At 37.7% G+C, this 20602-nt stretch overlaps 1 protein-coding gene across 4 annotated transcripts in view; it reads left to right on the top strand.

The window, feature by feature from the left end:
- Nucleotides 1-20602, top strand: part of thrb (thyroid hormone receptor beta) — a 117782-nt gene that overhangs the window by 64968 nt on the left and 32212 nt on the right. For all 4 annotated transcript variants that reach the window (XM_051137335.1, XM_051137336.1, XM_051137337.1 and 1 more), the window contains 4 exons: nucleotides 2127-2193; nucleotides 2415-2453; nucleotides 19073-19124; nucleotides 19242-19306. In XM_051137335.1, coding sequence (XP_050993292.1) covers nucleotides 19300-19306 — 7 coding nt within the window. In that variant the 5' untranslated portion in view covers nucleotides 2127-2193; nucleotides 2415-2453; nucleotides 19073-19124; nucleotides 19242-19299. The remainder of the gene's footprint in view (nucleotides 1-2126; nucleotides 2194-2414; nucleotides 2454-19072; nucleotides 19125-19241; nucleotides 19307-20602) is intronic.

Below are 20602 nucleotides of genomic sequence, written 5' to 3'. Positions count from 1 at the left end.
GTGAAACAAAAAGCAGACATATACTTGCCAAGAAGGATCTAGCTAGGAGTCACAGGCAGGTTACCCATTTTCTCAAGGCCAGAAGGAGTGGCAGACATCTATTAGTAAAGAAAACAATTTAAAATAATCAACAACAACAACAACAACAACAAAAAACTAATGTGCTACTTGTTGCAATATTCTACAGAGGCAATAAAACTATTTTACTCAGAGTAGAATTCAAAACTGATAATTTTCCTATTTACTTACCCGTATGCTGATTTAAACTCTGATGATGCGATAGATGATATTTAATGGAGATGTGATGTCTGTTTGTCCCTACAATGCAAAAGAAAATGGGGGACAAACTTTAATACCAACAGATATACAGTAAATGGAGGATAAAGGTAATTAATAGCATGGTTTAGCCAGTTTTCTGAAGTGATTCAATTTGTTTGGGTGAAAACAATTTTGAATTTTGCAGTTCCAGGTTCTAATTTGTGGTTCTTTGGTCTGATATTTTGATATCAGACAAAATTACTGGTAATTAATCATACCTTTATGTTCCTTTTGGAGCTTGAAGGTTTGGTTCCCACTGGCCTTCCATATGGGCAAAACAGACATCAGTTCTCCAGGACAATATCTTCATTTGTCTTCCAAGAGAAAGTCATATGAGTTTAAGACAGCATAAGGTTGAGTAAATAATGAGATTTTTAGTGAATGATTTCTTGAACAAACAATAGGCAAACTTACATTTTCTTAAAGAATGAATAATTTGCTTCTCTACAAAGTCAGCCTTTGAACTACAGAGATAAGGAAAACATAATGTAAAGAATAGATAGCTTCTCTAGTTAACTAATTACAGATATCCCACACACAAAACATTGAAATAAAGTTTAAAAATAAAATAAAAACCGACAGATTCTTTCGGTCCATCTGCTGCTATTTTTGCAATCGCTAGCAGCGCTTTTAATACGTTCACAGTAATCGTGCAAGAATTATGAATTTTGTTCATACACATGTATCTTTTGCTTAGATGAAGATCAGAGTGTTTTAGTTACAGAAATTGTGTGATGGTAATAAATAACAAATAAAATGCAGTCGGAGTATATGCTAACGAGCTAACAATGCTATCATATCTTACTCGGTTACTGTTCCATGATTAAAACATGCTATCCTTTCATCAAATTATGCTTTGCTGGCTCTTTATAATGTTAATATTTAGAAGTGTACGCGGTAAGTTAAAACCAAAAGTGCGGTTGCAAATAACTGCAGCAGATAATAGCCGGTTTGAACCTCACACTAAAATTGTAACCACAAAAGAAAAAACAAAAACATCATTTCACAAAACGTCATATTTTTACTGCGGGTTAGAGAAAAAAAAAAGTTTCTTACCAGTTGTGTGTTATATGATGCCAATCTGTACGAAGAGCTGACGCTCCTGTGGTAACTTGCTGATTAAAACACGGTCACAAATCCAATTTAAATCCCAAAAGCTTAATTGGATGTTGAAACATTAATTTTTAAAAGTAATAAGTACTTTAGAAATAAAACAATAAAAGGCAGAGCTGTAAAATGACCTCGTGCAGATAAACCAAAATGTCTTCCTTTCCCTGCACATGTACAATGGAAAATATGGTATTATGCTGTTAAACAACAGTGTCATACTGTTGCTGATCAACATATCCCACAATGCATCGCAAAATACAGTAACTTACTGTTATTATATGAAAACAGCATTTTACTGTTAAATTTCCTTTATTTTTTACAGTGCTGGCTCTCCAGTGCTTTCATAACATTTCTGTGTTTGTTTGTTTGGTCCAATATGTCAGGTTCCTCAAGTTGGTGTATGTTTGGGGTTAGGATTACATGTTTGTCTGAACCAAGAAGGTTTATAACGCTTAAAGAGAGCTATCCATTATATCTGTATTATCATTGGCGGTTGTCTGGCTGGTGCAGGACAGCCCAGAAGTAAAGAAAAAATGCGTACAAGGAACAAATTGTGCATACTTAATGGATCATTTGCAGTTGTTATGAAACAATATTTGGTGTTAACCTTCATAATTATTTATTTGTTGTTAATTTGTCATGTGTCTGGACAGATTGCTCAAACGTGTATTCTAATCACTCTCACCACTTCGTTCTAGATTTTCATGTTGGGAGGGATTTGTGCATATCAGCCCTGGCAGGACTAAACGTTCCCACATCTTTCTGGTAAGAACAGATTTAGCAGATTTATATAAAGCAAAATTAAAGTGTTCACTTAAACAAACAAACAAAAAAAGTTTATTTAATAATCAGCACTTACATAAAACTGAGTTGTGTATGTATACATTTAAATCATGCACACACAGTTTTTATATTACATTTATCACATAATTGTTGTGAAAATGGTTTGTCAAAATGTTTCTCTTTCTTTTTTTTCTTTTTTCTAGCTGACTAAGAAGCTATGGACATTGACTGACTTTCCTGAGGTAAACAACATTTTGTGACATATTGTTTACAAGGTTTTTATTAGTGCTTTCCACAGTTTTTCCACAGATTGAGTGATTACATGAAAAGTAAAATCATTCAGTTGTACTGTTTCTTTCAACATACATTCTAATGTTCATTCATGTTAATTTCATGCTGTATCTAGTAGAGGAAGAAGGTGACCGGTAAGGTGTGAATCGGCACTGGTTTCACAATTCAGTTAGATTATGATTATCACATCAACGATTCGATTCAATATCACGATGCATCGCGATTATATCTGTAAGAGCTAAATGTAATTTTTTTAACCACTAGATGGTGGTGTGGGATGGGAGGAGTTGGTGTAGGTCATATGACATTTAAACCTCATGATTGTGTGTGTCGGTGAACAGGTGGCGGAAATACATGGTTCTTACCGTCGTTGAACCATGAATCTCTGTGTTTTTATTGTAAACCGCCTTTCTTTAATTAAACAAGCAAAGTAAAAGACGTATTCAGTGTGGACAATGACTTTATTTCCAGCTGACGAGTAAAGAACATTTCATCACCTGTTTCTGTGCAAATAGGAAGCCGCAACAACATCAAATTTATTTTGCGCGTTTTTATTAAATTATATAAGCAGGCTACTTTTTTAAAATGATTACAAATTAATAATAAATCAAAACAATTGTTAAGAATTAAACCAAGTAAATATAGCTTCCAAACATACAAGCAAATATAAAGTAATACAGGAGGTAAAAGACAATTACAAGTGATAAACAAAAAGTACTTTCAGTATCCGAAAGTTTACGGACAACCAAAGTTATGTTTTTTTGAGGAAAAGTTTGATTATACCTGATGAGTTTATAAACAGTGGCATCTTTAATAGGCTGCATTCACACTAATGCACAGATCTGTTTCGACATATCAGATGTGTTGTCCTGTTCTGAAAAAACTGAAAAAAAAACTGTTTACACGTCAATTTCATGCACGTGCATTTAACCAGAGTTGTGAGCTTCAGGACAAACAAACACAAAGCGCACGTGAGTTTCGTGCATCTTATACATACTGCATTCCAAACAGCATAAATGAAAGCATATCTAAAGTAAAACACTGAAATAACGGCAGGTAAAAGCACACACCGCAGTTGTATTTAGCGTAAACAAGTGCTATATGCGGGACAAAGCCAAGCTCAGAATTGATTATTCTAAACATGTTTTTTTTTCCGCACTATGCTTGCTTTTTCTAAAATGTGCCCGGATCTCAGATTTAAAAATAGAGAGTGCATTTTTAATACTCGTGACAATGTCAATGACGTCAGTCGGCTCTAATCGATTATGGTCTGTTACTGCATTAATGCAGAATCGTCCATGTCCGCATTGCGATGCACTGATTAATTTCAACACCCCTAGTGATTGGATCATGTGTCGTTATATAAATGACAGAATTTGAAAGCTGAAACTTTGCTGCATATGAAACAAAGCACAAAGCTTATTATGATTATTGAATGGTATGCATGCTACAAATGTTTAGTGAAGTTTTGTTCACGCATCAGCTCAAAACAGCATAGACTGAAAGACCTTGGTTCATCAAAATGAAGATTAAAAATGAGAAATCAACATTGTCAACACGACCCTAGCATCCACACAGCTGCAGTGTTGGGGGTAACGCATTACGAGTAACGCGAGTTACGTAATAATATTACTTTTTTCAAGTAACTAATAAAGTAACAAATTACTTTTGAATTTCTAGGAAAATATCTGAGTTACTTTTTCAAATAAGTAACGTCAGTTACTTTTTTCCCCATTTATTAATTGACAAGTCTCCTGTCAGGAAATTGGGAGTAAACATGATGTTACTGTATTCTAGACTAAATGTGAACGTACATTAATTTATCAAAAACAAAGAAGCAAGCCCTGCTCAGATTTAAAGTAACACAAAAGTAATGTAACGCATTACTTTCCATAAAAAGTAACTAAGTAACACAATTTGTTACTTTTTCAGGGTGTAACGCAAAATTGTAATGCATTACTTTTAAAAGGAACTTTCCCCAACACTGCACAGCTGACATGCTTACCTTCACGAAATAGATGCTGACACAGTCAGAGAAGCGCTAATTAAGCCTCACCATTCCAATAATTTCTGCATTCCGAAGTTCTTACACTTAAATTCTTACACAAAGTCTTGTGCCAGTAAAGACTTGTGATAAGTGCAGATGTCAAAAGCTTGACTGCAGACAGTTCAATAACAGCTGGTCTGAGGAATATACACCTGACCTCAGTGAATGTGCAGTCGGCATATTCTTTAGAAGATATTTGCATGTGAAGTGAACATAGTAAGCTGACACACTGAAAGTTGAAAGTACTTGAGTATTTTCAATGTACTATATAGTGTAAGTATTTTCATTTTTAAGGTTGGCTTTTTAATGTAAGTATAATTTAGTTGAATTCAGTGTAAATCCATTGTTCTTGATAAATGAAAATGGCCTTTTAAAAAACTGACTGGCACTCATGTGATATATATGTGATAGTTGGTTACTGCACATTTTACAACAACAACATCAAATATTATCACAAGGGTTGTCAAGAAACTGGAATTTCTAATCAAATGAATTACATGATGTGCCGATTAATTAATTGAATTTTGGCTGGGAAATTACCCCCCAAAATGTAAAGTTTGTTATTGTGATAAATGAGAAAAGTGTTGAATAGGCATTACAAAATGTTTTAGAAAGAACTATATGATTCAATATGTAATTTATTACACATAAACATTTATAGCTACAGTGCAGCCATAACATACTTTTCAGGAGCTGCAGCTGAAGTGGCTTTTAGGTATATCAACTGATCAGAGGTGGCAAGAATGCATTTAAACTGCAATTCGAATTGAATATGTTTAGAATATGGGATGAATGGGTTTTAAAAGTCATTGTCTTTATGAGTGAGTCATTCAGTCAACTGATTTGTTTAAATGATTCACTCAGAAATGAAGCAAGTGACTATTTATGAATGGCTCTCTCGATTCGTTCAAACAAGTGGATTCATTCAATAATGAAACAGCACAGTGTGTTGCTCAGACACACAGAGGTTCTACAGTAGCTTTCGAACTATTTTTTGTTGGTGAAATTGAGCAAAAACAGACGATAAAATTGTCTAAAATGTAACCCAGTGTTAACTTCTTATTAATACTGTTGTATAAAATCAATATCTTTTTTTGCAATTGTGTAGATATTCAAGAAAAAAACAGCACACTTGTGTGTGTGATATTGCTAAACTATGTAATATGATATTACATAGACAAAAACACATACAGGGGCATTTTTGCCATGGTATCTTGAATTTTAGGGGCATATATTCTGCAGTTAAGTGCATTATGTTCATCAGCAACTGCATGCCATGTAAGATCCCGTACAGGTCTGACTGGGGTGGGGCCGGGTGTGTTAAATTTGTTACAGCCCTAATTGTTATTACTGGCAGGTAACTTTATTCACTGGCCCCTGGTCAGCCACATTTTCTAAACATGTCCCATGAGCTAGGTAATTTCAGTATACCTTGGTGTGGTGGTTTCAAAGTCTGTGCTTTTCAACTGTGCTTCACTGCTAACCACTGAACGATAAAATGAGACTGCAATCAATACTTACTTGTTTGATAGGCTTGTTTCTACTGTGCATCATAATACTTAGTCTTATGTGAACTTAAAGGAAGTAGTGAAAGCTTTTTCAGAAGACTCCAACAATCGTGCAGAAAGGCAGTTTTCAGTCTGTGGCTGCATTGATTGTATTTAATATGTTCCTCTAAATGGGTTTACTTTTTCCATGTTGAGCTTTGACTTTTTTTTCTCACATAGGCAGCGTTTGTCTGCAATAATATCAGAAAACATGTAATATGATCAGCCCAGAGAGGATATGTTAACAAAGTCAGCTGGTTTATTCTTTATCCGACGCATTCTTCTAATGAAAACACCATCTGTTGTCCTCGTTCACACTGCTGTTGCCATGTCAATGGGTCTATATTTAATAAAATCATTTTATTCCCGCTACCAAATTAACTAATAGCTCATCACATCCCATGATCCTCAGCTGTTCAGATACACCTGAGTCAGACTGAGAGTCCGGTGCTGTGTTTGAGGTGGAAGACACCACAGTACTAACAAGAAAGTACCAATAATGACATGGTAATAACTTTTTTCACGTATATAATGTCTGTGTACTCTTTGAAGTTATTTGGACCAGTGTTTCCCAACCTTTTTTCTGCCACGGCAGACTTTAAAAGTATAAAATCCCACAGCACACCACTAAGCATTAAAAGAAAAAAAAAGAAAAACACAGATACTTGCACTTCATACAAAATCATACTCAAATGGAGTTAATGAGGTTTTAGACAAGCAAATGACGGAGGTATGTGTTTTGTCTGTCATTAACAGCTGCAGTAAATTATTTGTATTATGTTTTCATGAATTTATAGATTATAAAGCTTTTTGTAGCTATATGGCCGCTCAGTTTTTTACTTCTTGTATAATACATTTGGCCAAAATCTTGTGATATAAAAGATGAACCGCTATGCACAGGATATATAAAATGTACAAAAGTATATTGGCTACAACTAGACGGCAAATGCTAAAACTCTTCTCCGCTCCTCAAACACACAAAGACATTAGCCTTTATAGACATAGTGTTTGAGTAAAAAACCATTACAGATAAATGCAGACGTCATATAGACATCTCTGAGATGTATGTATGCTATCAGGGTAGGAATGAATGAGAAGTGCCGTAAGCTGGATCCCACCTGTCCCAAAAGTCAGTGCCTTCTCTTAAAAAACTGCATTTCTTTTCGTGGTAAACTCTAAAAATAGTTCAATCCAAAAGTATTGTTTAGTTTAAAACATATTGAAGATTAGCAGGCTGTTGATTTATTAAATGATAAGCCGTTTCCTCTAAAAAGCTGTTTATTCAGCGTAGTGAAGCCTCTCTTCTATTGACACCCATTCAAAGAAAACGGCCACTGGTCTCCTTTCCCACATAATGACAGACCGAAAGTGTTAGATTTGGCCGTTACGTTTTTTCGGCTAATGGTTGCAGGCTTGCCTTCTAGTGGCTTTGACACTATGAATGGAGGCGGGGTAAAGTTATGAGGTTTGACTGACAATTTGAGGATCCAATGGCATTACGTGGTTTAGTCACAAGCTCTTTCGAATACTTTTCATTGGTTAAATATTTGTAAAACTCACAAACAGACATGACAATGACCAGTAGCACTGATTTAAAATAATAATAGCAAAATATAATAGAGATAGGAAAACCTGTCACGGCACAGTGGTTGGGAAACACTGATTTGAAGTACAATATACTGTAAATATCTTCATGATGTAAGGGATAATTAAGAGTTTTCCATGCATTAAAGGATTTTACATGACGCGGAGGCATAGAGGTGGTTGCTTTCAGTGCACAGCAAGCCATTGATTATCCCGCTTATTCCATGGTCTTTTGCCAAGTTACAGACAAGTTAAAACTAGTATTGCTCTTTGCAGCGTAATATTGATGAATGGGTGAAAAATACCGTTATTTTCATCAGTTACGGCACACAGCTCTAGCATTCTGCCCGCTTCAAATCAGACACAGAGATGAAATAGTGCAGTAAGATTACATTTATTTGAATTAATTATAGCAGTGGTTTTCAAACCGGTCCTGTGAGCACCCCCAACACTGCACATTTACTGCGTCTCCCTCATCTATCACACCTGATTTAACTTATCAGCTCATTAGTAGAGACAGCAAGACCTGAAGTGGGTGGGATATGAGAGACCTACAAAATGTGCAGTGTTGGGAGTGCTCGCAGGACTGGTTTGAAAACCACTGAATTATAATATTTATTTCAAATAATTATAGATCGAAAGAGAGAAACGCCCTAGAAAAGTGGGGTTTTGGACAATATTGGCATGAATCCTTTTCAATTTGTGATAATTTTTCACTGATAAGGGACAACACAAACTACAAAAACATATTTTATTACATAAACAGTTTATACATAGAAAAAACTTCAACTTCGATTCATCAAAATATCCACCATTAGCAGCTATTACAGCTCTGCATAATCTGGGGCTATATTCATTGTATTCTAAACTTAATTGACAATCAATTGTTGAAGCTATTAAGGTGTGAGGACCCAAAAATCTTTTAAAAACCTGTGCCAAGTTTAAACCAGTAACCAGGCATCACAGCTGGCAAAGGGGTATGTCTGACTTTGACATGTATATATTGCCATTATTATGTAATCAAAATGAAAATTATTATTGCTGGTCTTCAATAATAATGTCAAGTTACTTTAATGTATTTGCACCAAAAAAATAAGGATTTATGCTGATATCGTCCAAAACCACACTTTGCCAGGGGTGTTTCCAAACTTTTGGAGGGCAGTGTATGTACGTATGTGCAGTCTCCCCTCTCTCTCTCTCTCTGTGTGTGTGTGTGTGTGTGTGTGTGTGTTTGTGTGCGAGTGATGTGTGTGTTTGCATCAATTAAAGCAGCACATTATTATAGAACGGGGATTAAACTGACTTGGAACTACCTGTGCATTAAACTGCATACCTGCATACCTGCATACCTGCCAGCCAATCAGAATCCAGTATTCAAACACACCATGGAATAAGAAAAATTAACACCCGTCACCAGCCAAATACAGGTGTTTCTTTGCAGTGGTGGGTACACTGGGAAAACATGTTGTAGGATTTACTTTGAAGCAGCTTTCACTCAGAAATTGCTAGTTAAAGGAGAACTCCACTTCCAGAACAACAAATAATTTACTCACCCCCTTCTCATCCAAGATGTTCATGTCTTTCTGTCTTCAGTTGTGAAGAAATTTGAGGAAAGCATTTCAGGATTTTTCTCCATATAATGGATTTCATTGGTGCCCCGATTTTGAACTTCCAAAATGTAGTTTAAATGCAGCTTCAAAGGGCTCTAAACAATCCCAGCCGAGGAAAAAGGGTCTTATCTAGCGAAACGATATGTCATTTTCTTCGAAAAATACAAATTTGTATACTTTTTAAGCACAAAAGCTCGTGTACCACAGGCTCTGGGATGTGCATCCACGACACTACGAACCACGTCTAAGTTCATTGTCTGTGTACTCTGGCTCAAAAATATAGAGAATGGCGAAAAACTCCATCTCATTTTCTCCTACAACTTCAAAATCGTCTGACATTGTTGTACCTTTTTGTTTGTAAACAGCGTTTGACTTACTTGCACTTCCTTAGTCTTTGCGCGTTCGCTTTGTAAACACTGGGTCTGTAGTTCCGCCTACATTCCGCGTGACCTTTCGACGTGATTCAATAGTACGTAGTGTTGTGAACGCGCATCCCAGAGCCTGTGCTACTCAAGCTTTTGTGCTTAAAAAGTAAACAAATTTTTATTTTCCGGAATAAGACCCTTGCTTCCTCGGCTGGGATTGTTTAGAGCCCTTTGAAGCTGCATTTAGACTACATTTTGGAAGTTCAAAATCGGGGCACCAATGAAGTCCATTATATGGAGAAAAATCCTGAAATTCTTTCCTCAAAAACCATAATTTTTTCACAACTGATGACAGAAAGACATGAACATCTTAGATGACAAGGGGGTGAGTAATTTTTTTGTAAATTGTTGTTCTGAAAGTGGAGTTCTCCTTTAATATCACAAATGATTACAGAGAAATGGCAAGTAGCACACTGAATTAAACATGAAAATTTGACCTTTGACAAGAATTGCTGTGTTGTTCATTAACAACATTGAGTGACAATGTTGAAGTTACAGAGGAAAGGAAAGCTGATTACAAAACATGCGCCATGTGTTCAAAACTGGCATGGGTCCATCACTTTGCATAGTATGTGAATAAAAATATTCCTTCACCAACCTTTGGTTTTGTTATTTGAACATGGTAATTATTTAGTACCATAAGATACACGCTGAAGCTAATTTTCAAATAAGCATTATCTTTCTACATTCTTGCCTAAAAACTGTTAAAACTACATTCTGTGACACAGAAACAGTACTATTTGTTATAGTGGATTTGAGCTTCCGCCATGACACTCGCTGTGAGCTGCAAACGGAGTGATACAAACGTTGAAATGGTTCCTTTTGCGGTATTGAGGTCTGTCTCATGGATGGAAAGTCCTCTCAGCCAATCAGATTCGATTACCAGAACGAACTGTTGTACAAGTCAAACTAATATGGTGTTGCTGTCTAATTTCATGACTATTATTTCTAATATTTTCCACATTGTACTTCATAAGCCCCTGCTCCTGTTGCACTGTTATGATCGGTCATGTAAGGATGAGGGTTTTGGAAGGACAATAAGAGCAGAGTGCAGCTCTTCATAGCATGAGTGTGTGCGCTTGTGTTCACACATGAGTTTTTCTGCATGGCTGCGCTCTCCTCAGATGGCCTTTCCCACGTTACACCACTGTGCCTCCGACACACACTCACACACACACACAGCCTCACGGGGAGCAGATGGCATCATTATTTACAAAAACTGAGGCAGCATACTGCACTCTGACCAGCGATACATGTTTGTCCTGTGTGAAAACACAAGCAGAGGGGTCAGCGACGAGTACAGCAGACTGTCATACTGCAGCTTGCACTTACACGACACTTGTGAAGATAAATACTGCATGGGAGATGATTATATGCAACACATTTCTGAGCTGTATGACATTTAATGGAATAGTCAAGAGGAAAATTAACATTTTGTGATGATTTACGCTCGTGATTGTTCCTGTTCTTGTCACAAAAGCAGAAAGCGTCCAATTACGTTACAAGATCAATGGAAAAACATGCCTTAGGCAACATTTCTGCAAAATCATATAACATCTCTTCTTGCACATTTCACAGCGCTTTCAAAGTGTCTAGTGAACATAATGGAGTAAATGATGAAAGAGTTTTCATTTTTAGGTGGAGTATCCCTTTAATTACTTATTGGAAAGCAACTTTGAGCTTGGGAAAGGCACCACATGAATAAAATGTCATCTTTTTTTTTATTACAACAATCACAATTATAGGTTTCTCGTTGTGACCTGTTTGGGGCATGACTCTGTGTTTTCACATTATTTCTTCATAGCTGTAATAGGTGAATAACATTCGCCACTGAATCGAGCTGGTGAACTCATTTAGCTGAACCATTTTTGTAAAGGTTTGTAATTTTTTCACTGTGTGTCGGTGTTGATGTTATTCTCTGACACTGAACTCACAGGTCTGGTGTTCACCTGTGTGTCTGTGTTCATCTTTGCTTGGCTCTGTTTTAGTGAAAAAGTCACAGTTTGCCCCTGTGGCTCTACCAAGAAAATCTGTCATAAAACATTTCTGTTTTGGGGTTTGAAGTCATGAAGATGAGTGCTCTGAATTGCAAACCAAACACACACTGAGAGATCATCGGGGCTATTAGAAGGGGCTACTTGAATTTGATTAATGTCTCAGCATATTAGTATCTGGCAGTGTTGCTGTGTGTCTGCATGGCATGTGTTCATTCACACTGTCCTGTCAGCTTTGTATCAGCATTTGAGGTCCAGGTCAAGTTATTTGTCCAGGTATTCATTCAGTGACTTTTTTTTTTTTTTTAATGGTCTGGATCAAGTTCATTAAAGACATGTTACCATGAACAGAGCCACTGAGTAGGATCTCACATTGAGCTCTAAATGCTTATTGATCAAAGTCAGCTGGCCTCATTTAGAGGTTGTTAACTCTTTCCATAGACTAGCTGATGCTCTGGGCTTTTGAGTGTCAAGTCAAGTCAGGTCATCAAGTCAAGTCAGGTCAAGTCACCTTTATTTATATACCGCTTTTAACAATACAGAATTGTGACAGAGCGGCTGTACAGTATTAAATTGGAAATAGTGCATCAATAATGCAAATGGGCAACAGTAAACACTCAATTTTCAGGTAAAGGCTGTTCATCATTCAGTGATGTCATCATCTAGCTCAGTTCAGTTCAAATAGTATATGATATCGTTTGAAGAAAAAGTGTCCCCAACTAAGCAAGCCAGAGGCGACAGCAGCAAGGAACCAAAACTCCATCGGTGACAAAATGGAGAAAAAAACCTTGGGAGAAACCAGGCTTAGTCGGGGGGCCAGTTCTCCTTTGGCCAGACACAGAGGACTCATCTGGTTCCCGTGGTCTTGTGCCGATGGCCGTCTAGGTGACGAGGTCTTCACTGGGGATCCGTCTCTGGGGCTCATCTAGTTGATGTGGTCTCCGCTGACATTCAGGGCTGTAGAGGTCGTCTCTAGGTGCTGATCCACCATCTGGGCTGGGTACGGACAGGATCCGGGGGACTGCAGTGACCATCTGATCTAGATACGGACTGGATCTGATGGTAATATTAGCGTAGATGCCATTCTTCTTACGATGCACTGAGTACATCGGGTGTTATGGGAAGTGTTCCCGGAGTGTTGCTTTGAAGGTTGGATTAAAAAAAATGAATTTAACAATTGGGTCACTTTCAGTTATTAAATCTGAATTTGGGCCCACAAACCAAAGGTAAATTTTAGTTTTACTTAATTAATTAATTAATTTTATTAATATTATTATTCTGGTGTAGCAGATGCATTTTAGCAGCCTTATCTTGAATTGGCCTTATCTTGATTTTTTTTTTTTTGTTTTTTTTTTTTTGTTTTGTTTTGATTAGGGGTGAAACTATTCCTCATGTAACTCGAATACAAAAAAAATCATCGAGGCAAATTATTTGGCTTCGTTTAGTCAATTTACTGTAGCTACACATGGAACACTGTGTTCCCTTCCAAAGGGAACTTCAAACTGTGTCCTCTAGAGGTCGCTATGGGGAACGTCTCATTTGTGACCCGTGTCTGAAGCTTACATACAAAAACTACACGGTACTGGCCGGCGAGAGCCTATAGCATCACTGCCGCCGCGTCATACCAGCGCGACCGCATAGTACAAAAGGGCGCCAGTTGAACACAACATCCACTTCTTCATCTTCAGCAGCTGTTTTGTTTGAAGCTGCATCTAACTGGTAAGCTTTCTCTTCTTACCTATTATGGCTAGCACTAGGACTCCCCCCTCGATGCTGGATCTCGTTCTATACCCCCTCCTGGATGCTCATCCCAGGATAAAGTAGTGTTCACCTCACAGGGACGGGGTTTTTTTGGAGCACACTATCCTTTGGTAGAGTGGGTAGATCCTCCCCCTCTTGGGGGTTAGGTACCTTCCCTATGGCTGCTGACGCTCCACGACAACCTCATCGGACAAATCGGCCGCTTGCTGCCGCCCGATGTGTTCGTCCTCCCATCACATTATGTGTGTATGGAAGATGCACTACCCTATTTGGGTACTTGAGACATTTGCCTCCTGGAGCTTCATAGAATCAGCAACCTAGGTCATTCTCTACCCTTGTGATATCTCTCCTGACATTAGATGAGCAGGGCTGTACTCCGCTTGCTAATGCAGGGTCATTTAAGCAAGCCGTTTTTGGGCAGAAGCGGTAGGTCCTCCTCTCTATAATAGGTACCTACCCTACAGCTGCTGTGCATTCCATCGCTGTCACACTGGAGAAGTCGGCCGCTTGCTGCCGCCCAATGTGTCTCTGCTTCTGTCACATTAGTGTGTTCGGAAGCTGTACTACCCCATTTGGGTATCCAAGGCCTACTGGAGCTTTATAATATCGACAGCACAGGTCACTAGACCTCGTTTCTGCCCTTGAATCTCTCCTGTTAGGAGATGAGCATGGCAGTGCTTCCCTCTCTAATAGGGTCATTTAAGCACACCGTTCCTGAGCAGAACATACAGGTCCTCCCCTCTGTTGGTGAGGTATCTACCCTGTGGCTGCTAAATGCTCGCCTTGGTTATTAAAGATTGAGCTTTCGTTACAATCTCATTGGATAAATCGGCCGCTTGCTGCCGCCCGATGCGTTTCGCCTTTCGCCACTTTTGATTGTGCGGAAGCTGCACTGACCCATTAGGGCTTTATAGGCCTTGGTCTCCTGGAAGCTCCGTAGGCAGCAGCTTTCCCTGCCCCAGTGATGTCTCTCCTGACATTGCATGAGCCTGACAAATGCTCCCCTCACTGAGGGTCTTCTGTGAGCATGTCACTTTTAATTGGAGCTCATAAGTTCCTCTCTATGCTGAGAGAAGGGCCTCCGCTCCCTATGGCTCTGGCTTTTCCAGGTGGTAGGCCCTGGTGGGATGATGTAAGTCAGCCTTCTTTGCTTTGCTCCTCTCAAAGATAAGGGTCTCTTGTGAGCATGCTGTTCCCTGTTGAGCAACTAAATTCCTCTTCTCCTAGAGAATTTTATTTCCTCTGCTCCGGGGCATCCTATTCAGACCGCTCAATACTGAGCTTTGTAGTGCTCCCCTTTTTTACAGAAGGGTCGCTTTGAGCACGATTCTGCTCCCTGAGGGCTCAGAACCTCCCTTTTTGGGATTTGTGTTCTCTGCTTCCCAGAGCCTCTTCTTGAACAGTATTTCAATGTCCAGGCTTGCCGGACACATTCTAAAATCCTCATGGTGGTAAGAGCTTCTTGTGTTCTTTCTAAAATCCTGTATGGTGGGGATCTCGCGTTTAGCTTCGTACCCTTTCTTGAGATGTTCGGCCCCGGAACCTTGGGCCACACTCCACTTATGTATCGCTTCGATACTTCTGAACGGGGTGCTGATGACCTACCCAACCAGCTCTTCGAGCGAGGTCACACAAGCAGTAGGTGAACCCCCTGTTGACAAGCCAAAGTCTAGAATACTATCCCTTAAAGGAATCTCTCTTCTGATTCCAAGTTTGAGCTCTGCCGTACGGTCAGGCATCTTTAGCCCTGCCCTTACAGGTAAGTTCTTGGGTATGCAGCTCAGGCCTTTGGCCATAGGGATTAAGTCACTGACAGCCACCTGGATGTCTTTTGGGGCAGCTCCCTCTACTTGGGTAGAGCTGGTACTTAGTGCTCGCCTTTTTTGTCTGGCTTGCACTCCCCTCAGCATGGCAGCGTGGGTATAACCATTCCCCATAGCGACCTCTCGAGGACGCAGTTCGAAGTTCCCTCAGAAGGGAACGTCTCAGGTTACGTATGTAACCCTGGTCGCCATGCTTCGGACACGAGCTTCAGACAAAGAAGCGGATGTTGTGTTCAACCAGCGCCCTTTTGTACTATGCAGTCGCGCTGGTATGACGCGTCGACAGTGATTCGAGCAGAGACGTTCCCCATAGCGACCTCTAGAGGACGCAGTGTCTCGTTCCCTTCTCAGGGAACCAGGGTTACATACGTAACCTGAGACGTCTTCCCACGGACCATTATTACTGATGCACAAACCAATAAACGCTGGACATATTTAAGATCGTAAATTAATGGTGGTTAGTTATGATGTCCCTATGTTTTGTATTTATATTTATATTTGTATATATATTGTATTTACATAGCGCTTTTCTGGGTACTCAAAGTGCTTTACATAGAAGGGGGAATCCACGTGGATGATGCAACGGCAGCCAAATTGCACCAGAACGCCCACCACACACCAGCTTGTATATATATATATATATATATATATATATATATATATAATTTTTTTTTTTGCATTTTGCATTTTGCATTTTGAATGTAATTTGGCAAATAAATGCATTCAGTGGGTTTAGTTGTCATGGTTATTAATGTATGCAATTTCAACAATACATTTTTTTCTAAAAAGAAAACTAATTAGTTGTTTATTTTAAGAGATCTGTCTTATTTTCTCTTGTATATTTAGTATTGCTCCTTAATAAAGAAAAACTTCTTATCCAATTACTCGATTCATCAATGGAATAATCTGTAGAATACTAGATTACTAAAATAATCGATAGCTACAGCCCTTGATGGCATTTTTGCATCAAGCCCATATTAATTGCTAACCCTGGTCTAGACACACAAACATGCATGTAATCATGTACATACGTTGAAGCACGGCCTCTGAAATGCAAAATAACCTATAGGATAGTGCGTGTAAGTTGGAGGAACCTTGCTGAATGTAAAGCAGAATGCAACATGTTGATAATGAAGACTCGGTGGTAAATCAATAAAAATTACTTGTGCCACTGATATGATCATTTATTTTGCATGTGCTGTCTGCATTGTCTAAGTACTTTTCACCAAAACAAGTTTTGCAAATTAAGTGTGAATTGATTAAACAAAATTAGTACTGCTAATTGCAGACTGCACAGCAGATTGTAGGCCGGACTGTTTTGCAGCATACAGCAAATCACCACAATGTGGCATATCTTACTGGGACTGTATTGCTGCTGCCATGATCACTGGAAGATGTACACAAATATCCTTGTATTATTAAATGAAATTCTGTTCACAGCCATTTTTGTGTGGTAAGAGCGCAACCCGCAAATAGCACCACCATTTGTAAATTCACTGCATCCGTTTGCATAGAAAGAAGGTGGTTATTTAGAAAATGTAAGGGTGGATTGCTTTATGCCAGCCACAATGCACATGTATAGCTATTCACTGTGATTACAAGAGAGACATTTTTACATGAATTTTCACAATACGTTTTGAGTCAAAAAGACACAAAACTTATTGTGAATTACTGTGCTGCTTTTTTGTGTGGGACATTCATGTGTGTGGTTGTAGATGTTCAGCAGTACAAGGAAGCACATTATGAAGGAAGTGTGGTGATATGCTGCTTCAAAGAATGTCATATCTGATATAAAGTCATTTCCTGTTAACTGTTTCTGGAATAACAGGCAAGCATTTAACTGATTTTTACTGAGGATAAATTAGCTCTTTCTGCCAGAGACCTAATTTCCATTATGGGAAGAAGTAAAATAATAATAGTAATAATAATAATAATAATAATAATAAACTGAATTAAAGCACACATTCAACTCCCATCTTCTGTTACTATAATATCTGTGGCCAGATTAAAAGCTGATTTGGGTTAGTGGTTGTGTGTGTTCCGCTTAAATGAGAATGTGTTGATTAAATTGACAAATGACACATTTTATTATTCAGATTGTCTTAATCTTTTTCTGAAAAGCAGAAAGTTCTTAAAATCTCATTTTTTGTTATTCATTTCCATTATTATAACAATTTTCAATATAAAGTGCCTCATCTCATCAAAACAAATGCACTTCCTCAGTTAGTATTACTTTTTTTTGCATGCTAAAAGTTTTTCCACTTTAATTTACTTTCTCTGTTTGCTAAATTAAATACGAATAATCACATTTAGTCTTCCTTAAAAACAGCTGAAAGCGATTACCCATTGTTGCCACTGTTTTGTCATAACTATTAACTATGGTTTTCTAAATAACTTTTCCAGTGGCAAACAATAAACATCAGTTTACATCAAAGTAAACAGAAACTAGACAAAGAAGTGTGGTTGCATAGATTTAGCACAATAACAGTTTGCCAGTCAGTTTGCTATTTGTATATGCTGCAGGTTTCCCATTGAAGAGCTGCACACTTCTGGCAACCATTTTGTTTGTTGCAGATCTACAACAAATAAACCACAAGTTAGAAAAGAAACTTTTTTGTCTTTTTGCAAGGGTTTGAAAGTAATTTAAAGTGTGATTTTTGTGTAATGTAATGCAGATCTTTCTGAGGGAAACAGTGTTAGTTGTCTTTGCTCTTGTTCAGTCTGCTGTGTGAGGTGTGCTCGGCATCGTTCTGAGGTTTTCCTGACAGCGGTATGTCCTGTAACAACAGCGGTTAGAGTTTCACACTCCGCACTTTTACCCTCTGTCTGAGAGACAAGAAGTTTTGTAAAACAGTTTGGAGTTTCGTTCTTCTTCTTTTGAACAGGAAAGAAGATTTTTGAAGAATGTTGGGAACCGAACAGTTGACGGTAGCCATTGATTTCCATAATATGGAAAAAAAATAATACAATAAATGAAACCGTTTGGTTGCCCACACTCTTTAAAATATCATTTCATTCTGAAATGAGTAACATGCTGGGCTGTTGTTGTGTCTGATATGGGCTATTCTGTCCCTTAATAACAGCATCTGACATTGTTACGAATTCATAAAATAATCTGCACTGAGGTGTGCCATTAAAACACTTCAGATTAGACTGAAATTATCAGAGATCTTGTTCAAATAAACTTTAGTCACTTTTTTCCAATGCGTTTCCACACTTCAGGCACTACATAGCCAGAAACGGCAAAAGGTTTGACATCTGAAATTTGCAGAAGTTCAGAACGAGTCATTTTTGCAGCTCAGTTTCAATAAATGCTCTTTTTTACAATTCACATTTATGCTTTTTGTAGAAGCTTTTACGCGAAACGACTTGAATTGAATTGCAATGAGTTCCTACATTCTTTCAGAATCAAACCCATGACCTTGTCATTGCTAGCGTCATGCTCTTTTATTTCAGAATAATTGCGTTCCAGAAGATCAGCTAAATTCAAGTTAAAGTGCACAATTTTAGACTTTCTGCTAAGGTAATTTTCCGAGTCCAACACAATACTTTTCAGGCTGATTCCTTTGAACAGCATTTTAATCGATCGACAGTCCTAGTTTGTTCAGATCACTAAGCCTAAGTATGAGAAAAAGTAAGAGCTGTGCTTGACCTACTGAACACCAATAATAACACTAACAATTTAGTGTAGATTTTGGTACCTATGTATGTAATGCACATTGTTATTTGCTCTCCATGCATTATGTAAGTCTCATGTCCTGCATGTGTGTCGTTCTCAGCCTCCACTGCTCCAAACTACTCTGGGACGACTCCGATATCACAAAGAACAAGGTAAGCTAAATCAACTTTCATTTTGAGCCACAGAACAGACCACAGGCAGCATTCTTCTTTTTACGGCATTAGTTCTGCTGTTTTTCTTCTTGTTTGTTTTTTAATTTTGTGTGTCAGATATCAGCGAGTCCGTGGATGACAACAGAATGATGTTTAAGGCCTAATATACAGCAGTATGTCAGGTAATGTCTAAAACTCACAACATACTTTACCTATACCGTCAGCATAGACAGAATTGCATGGATCCACCATGACTGGCATCTTGTTTAATTCTCTGTCCTCTGTCTGTATGTGTGCAGTATGTTCAGGTTAGATTCCGTTCCGTGTAGCGAATATATACAGCTAGAGTTTTGTTGGTTTATTAAATAATTAGGTAAAGTCTTATTGCTGTGTACTACTGTACATATACATATCTTTGTGTGTTTTTAATAGTGTAACAGTATAAGCACATATTTATTGTGCAGTGTTGACATTTGTTATCTTATTGCTGCAATTAAGTAATACAGGATCACGCTTCTCAGCTTTTTTGGGGAGTGTAGCCACGTACAGTAAATCATTTGGCCTCCAGTGGCCTCATTCAGAATAAGCATATAAATCTGAATTGAAATCAGTAGGAAAGTAATCAACAATTACAAAACATAAAAAAAAAAAAAAAAAAATTTAATTTGTCACAAGCATGCAGCAATATGAGAAGCTGCACACACAAGGGACACAACAAAAAAACAAAAAAATTGTTAAAAAAAAATAAAATAAAAACAGTCAAATTTTAATTGCATTTGTATATGAATGAAATGTTTTTCATCATAATGGATCCTTAACAATTTAGGAGCACTCATATGATTCCTAGACTGGTGTGCTATTATCAGTATTATATCAGAATAAACACTTTAGATTAGGGAACACATATTCACTATTATCTAAGAGTTTTCCATTAATAAATTCCTAATTTACTTCTTATTGAGAGTAAATAAGGTAGTTTTTGTTGATGTTTTTAGGCAATAGGTAGGGTTAAAGGATCTAGAATATTGTCATGCAGAATAAGCATTTTAATATGTGGTTTATAAGTACTAATAAAAACCCAATATGCTTGTAATATGCATGATTAATAAGCTATATAACTATTGTAGTGATAGTAATAGGACTAAATAGTGAATACTGTTCCCTAATCTGAAGTGTTACCATGGTGTCTGTTGTAGCTAGCTGAAGTCTAATAAATAAAACAAAATATTATAATTAAAACAAAGTATTAATTAAAAAACATTGCAGCAATATCTGACATTTTCTTTGACTCAGTTCCTATCTGTGTGTGTTCTCGAATTATGAATGTGTGTGCTCTGTTATAACAGAGTTTTTCTGTGTGTTCAGCAGTGCTGCACGTCTTCCTTAGATTGTGATCTCTGTACTGAATCATGTCTGACTTTCGGTTTCCTAATTGCCTTCTGAAAAAAAACAGCACTGCCTCACACAGCATATTCACT

Source organism: Labeo rohita, chromosome 19 (assembly GCF_022985175.1).
Source record: "Labeo rohita strain BAU-BD-2019 chromosome 19, IGBB_LRoh.1.0, whole genome shotgun sequence".
In the NCBI taxonomy this organism is placed as follows: domain Eukaryota; kingdom Metazoa; phylum Chordata; class Actinopteri; order Cypriniformes; family Cyprinidae; genus Labeo; species Labeo rohita.
This window is presented reverse-complemented; position numbering and strand designations above follow the sequence as displayed.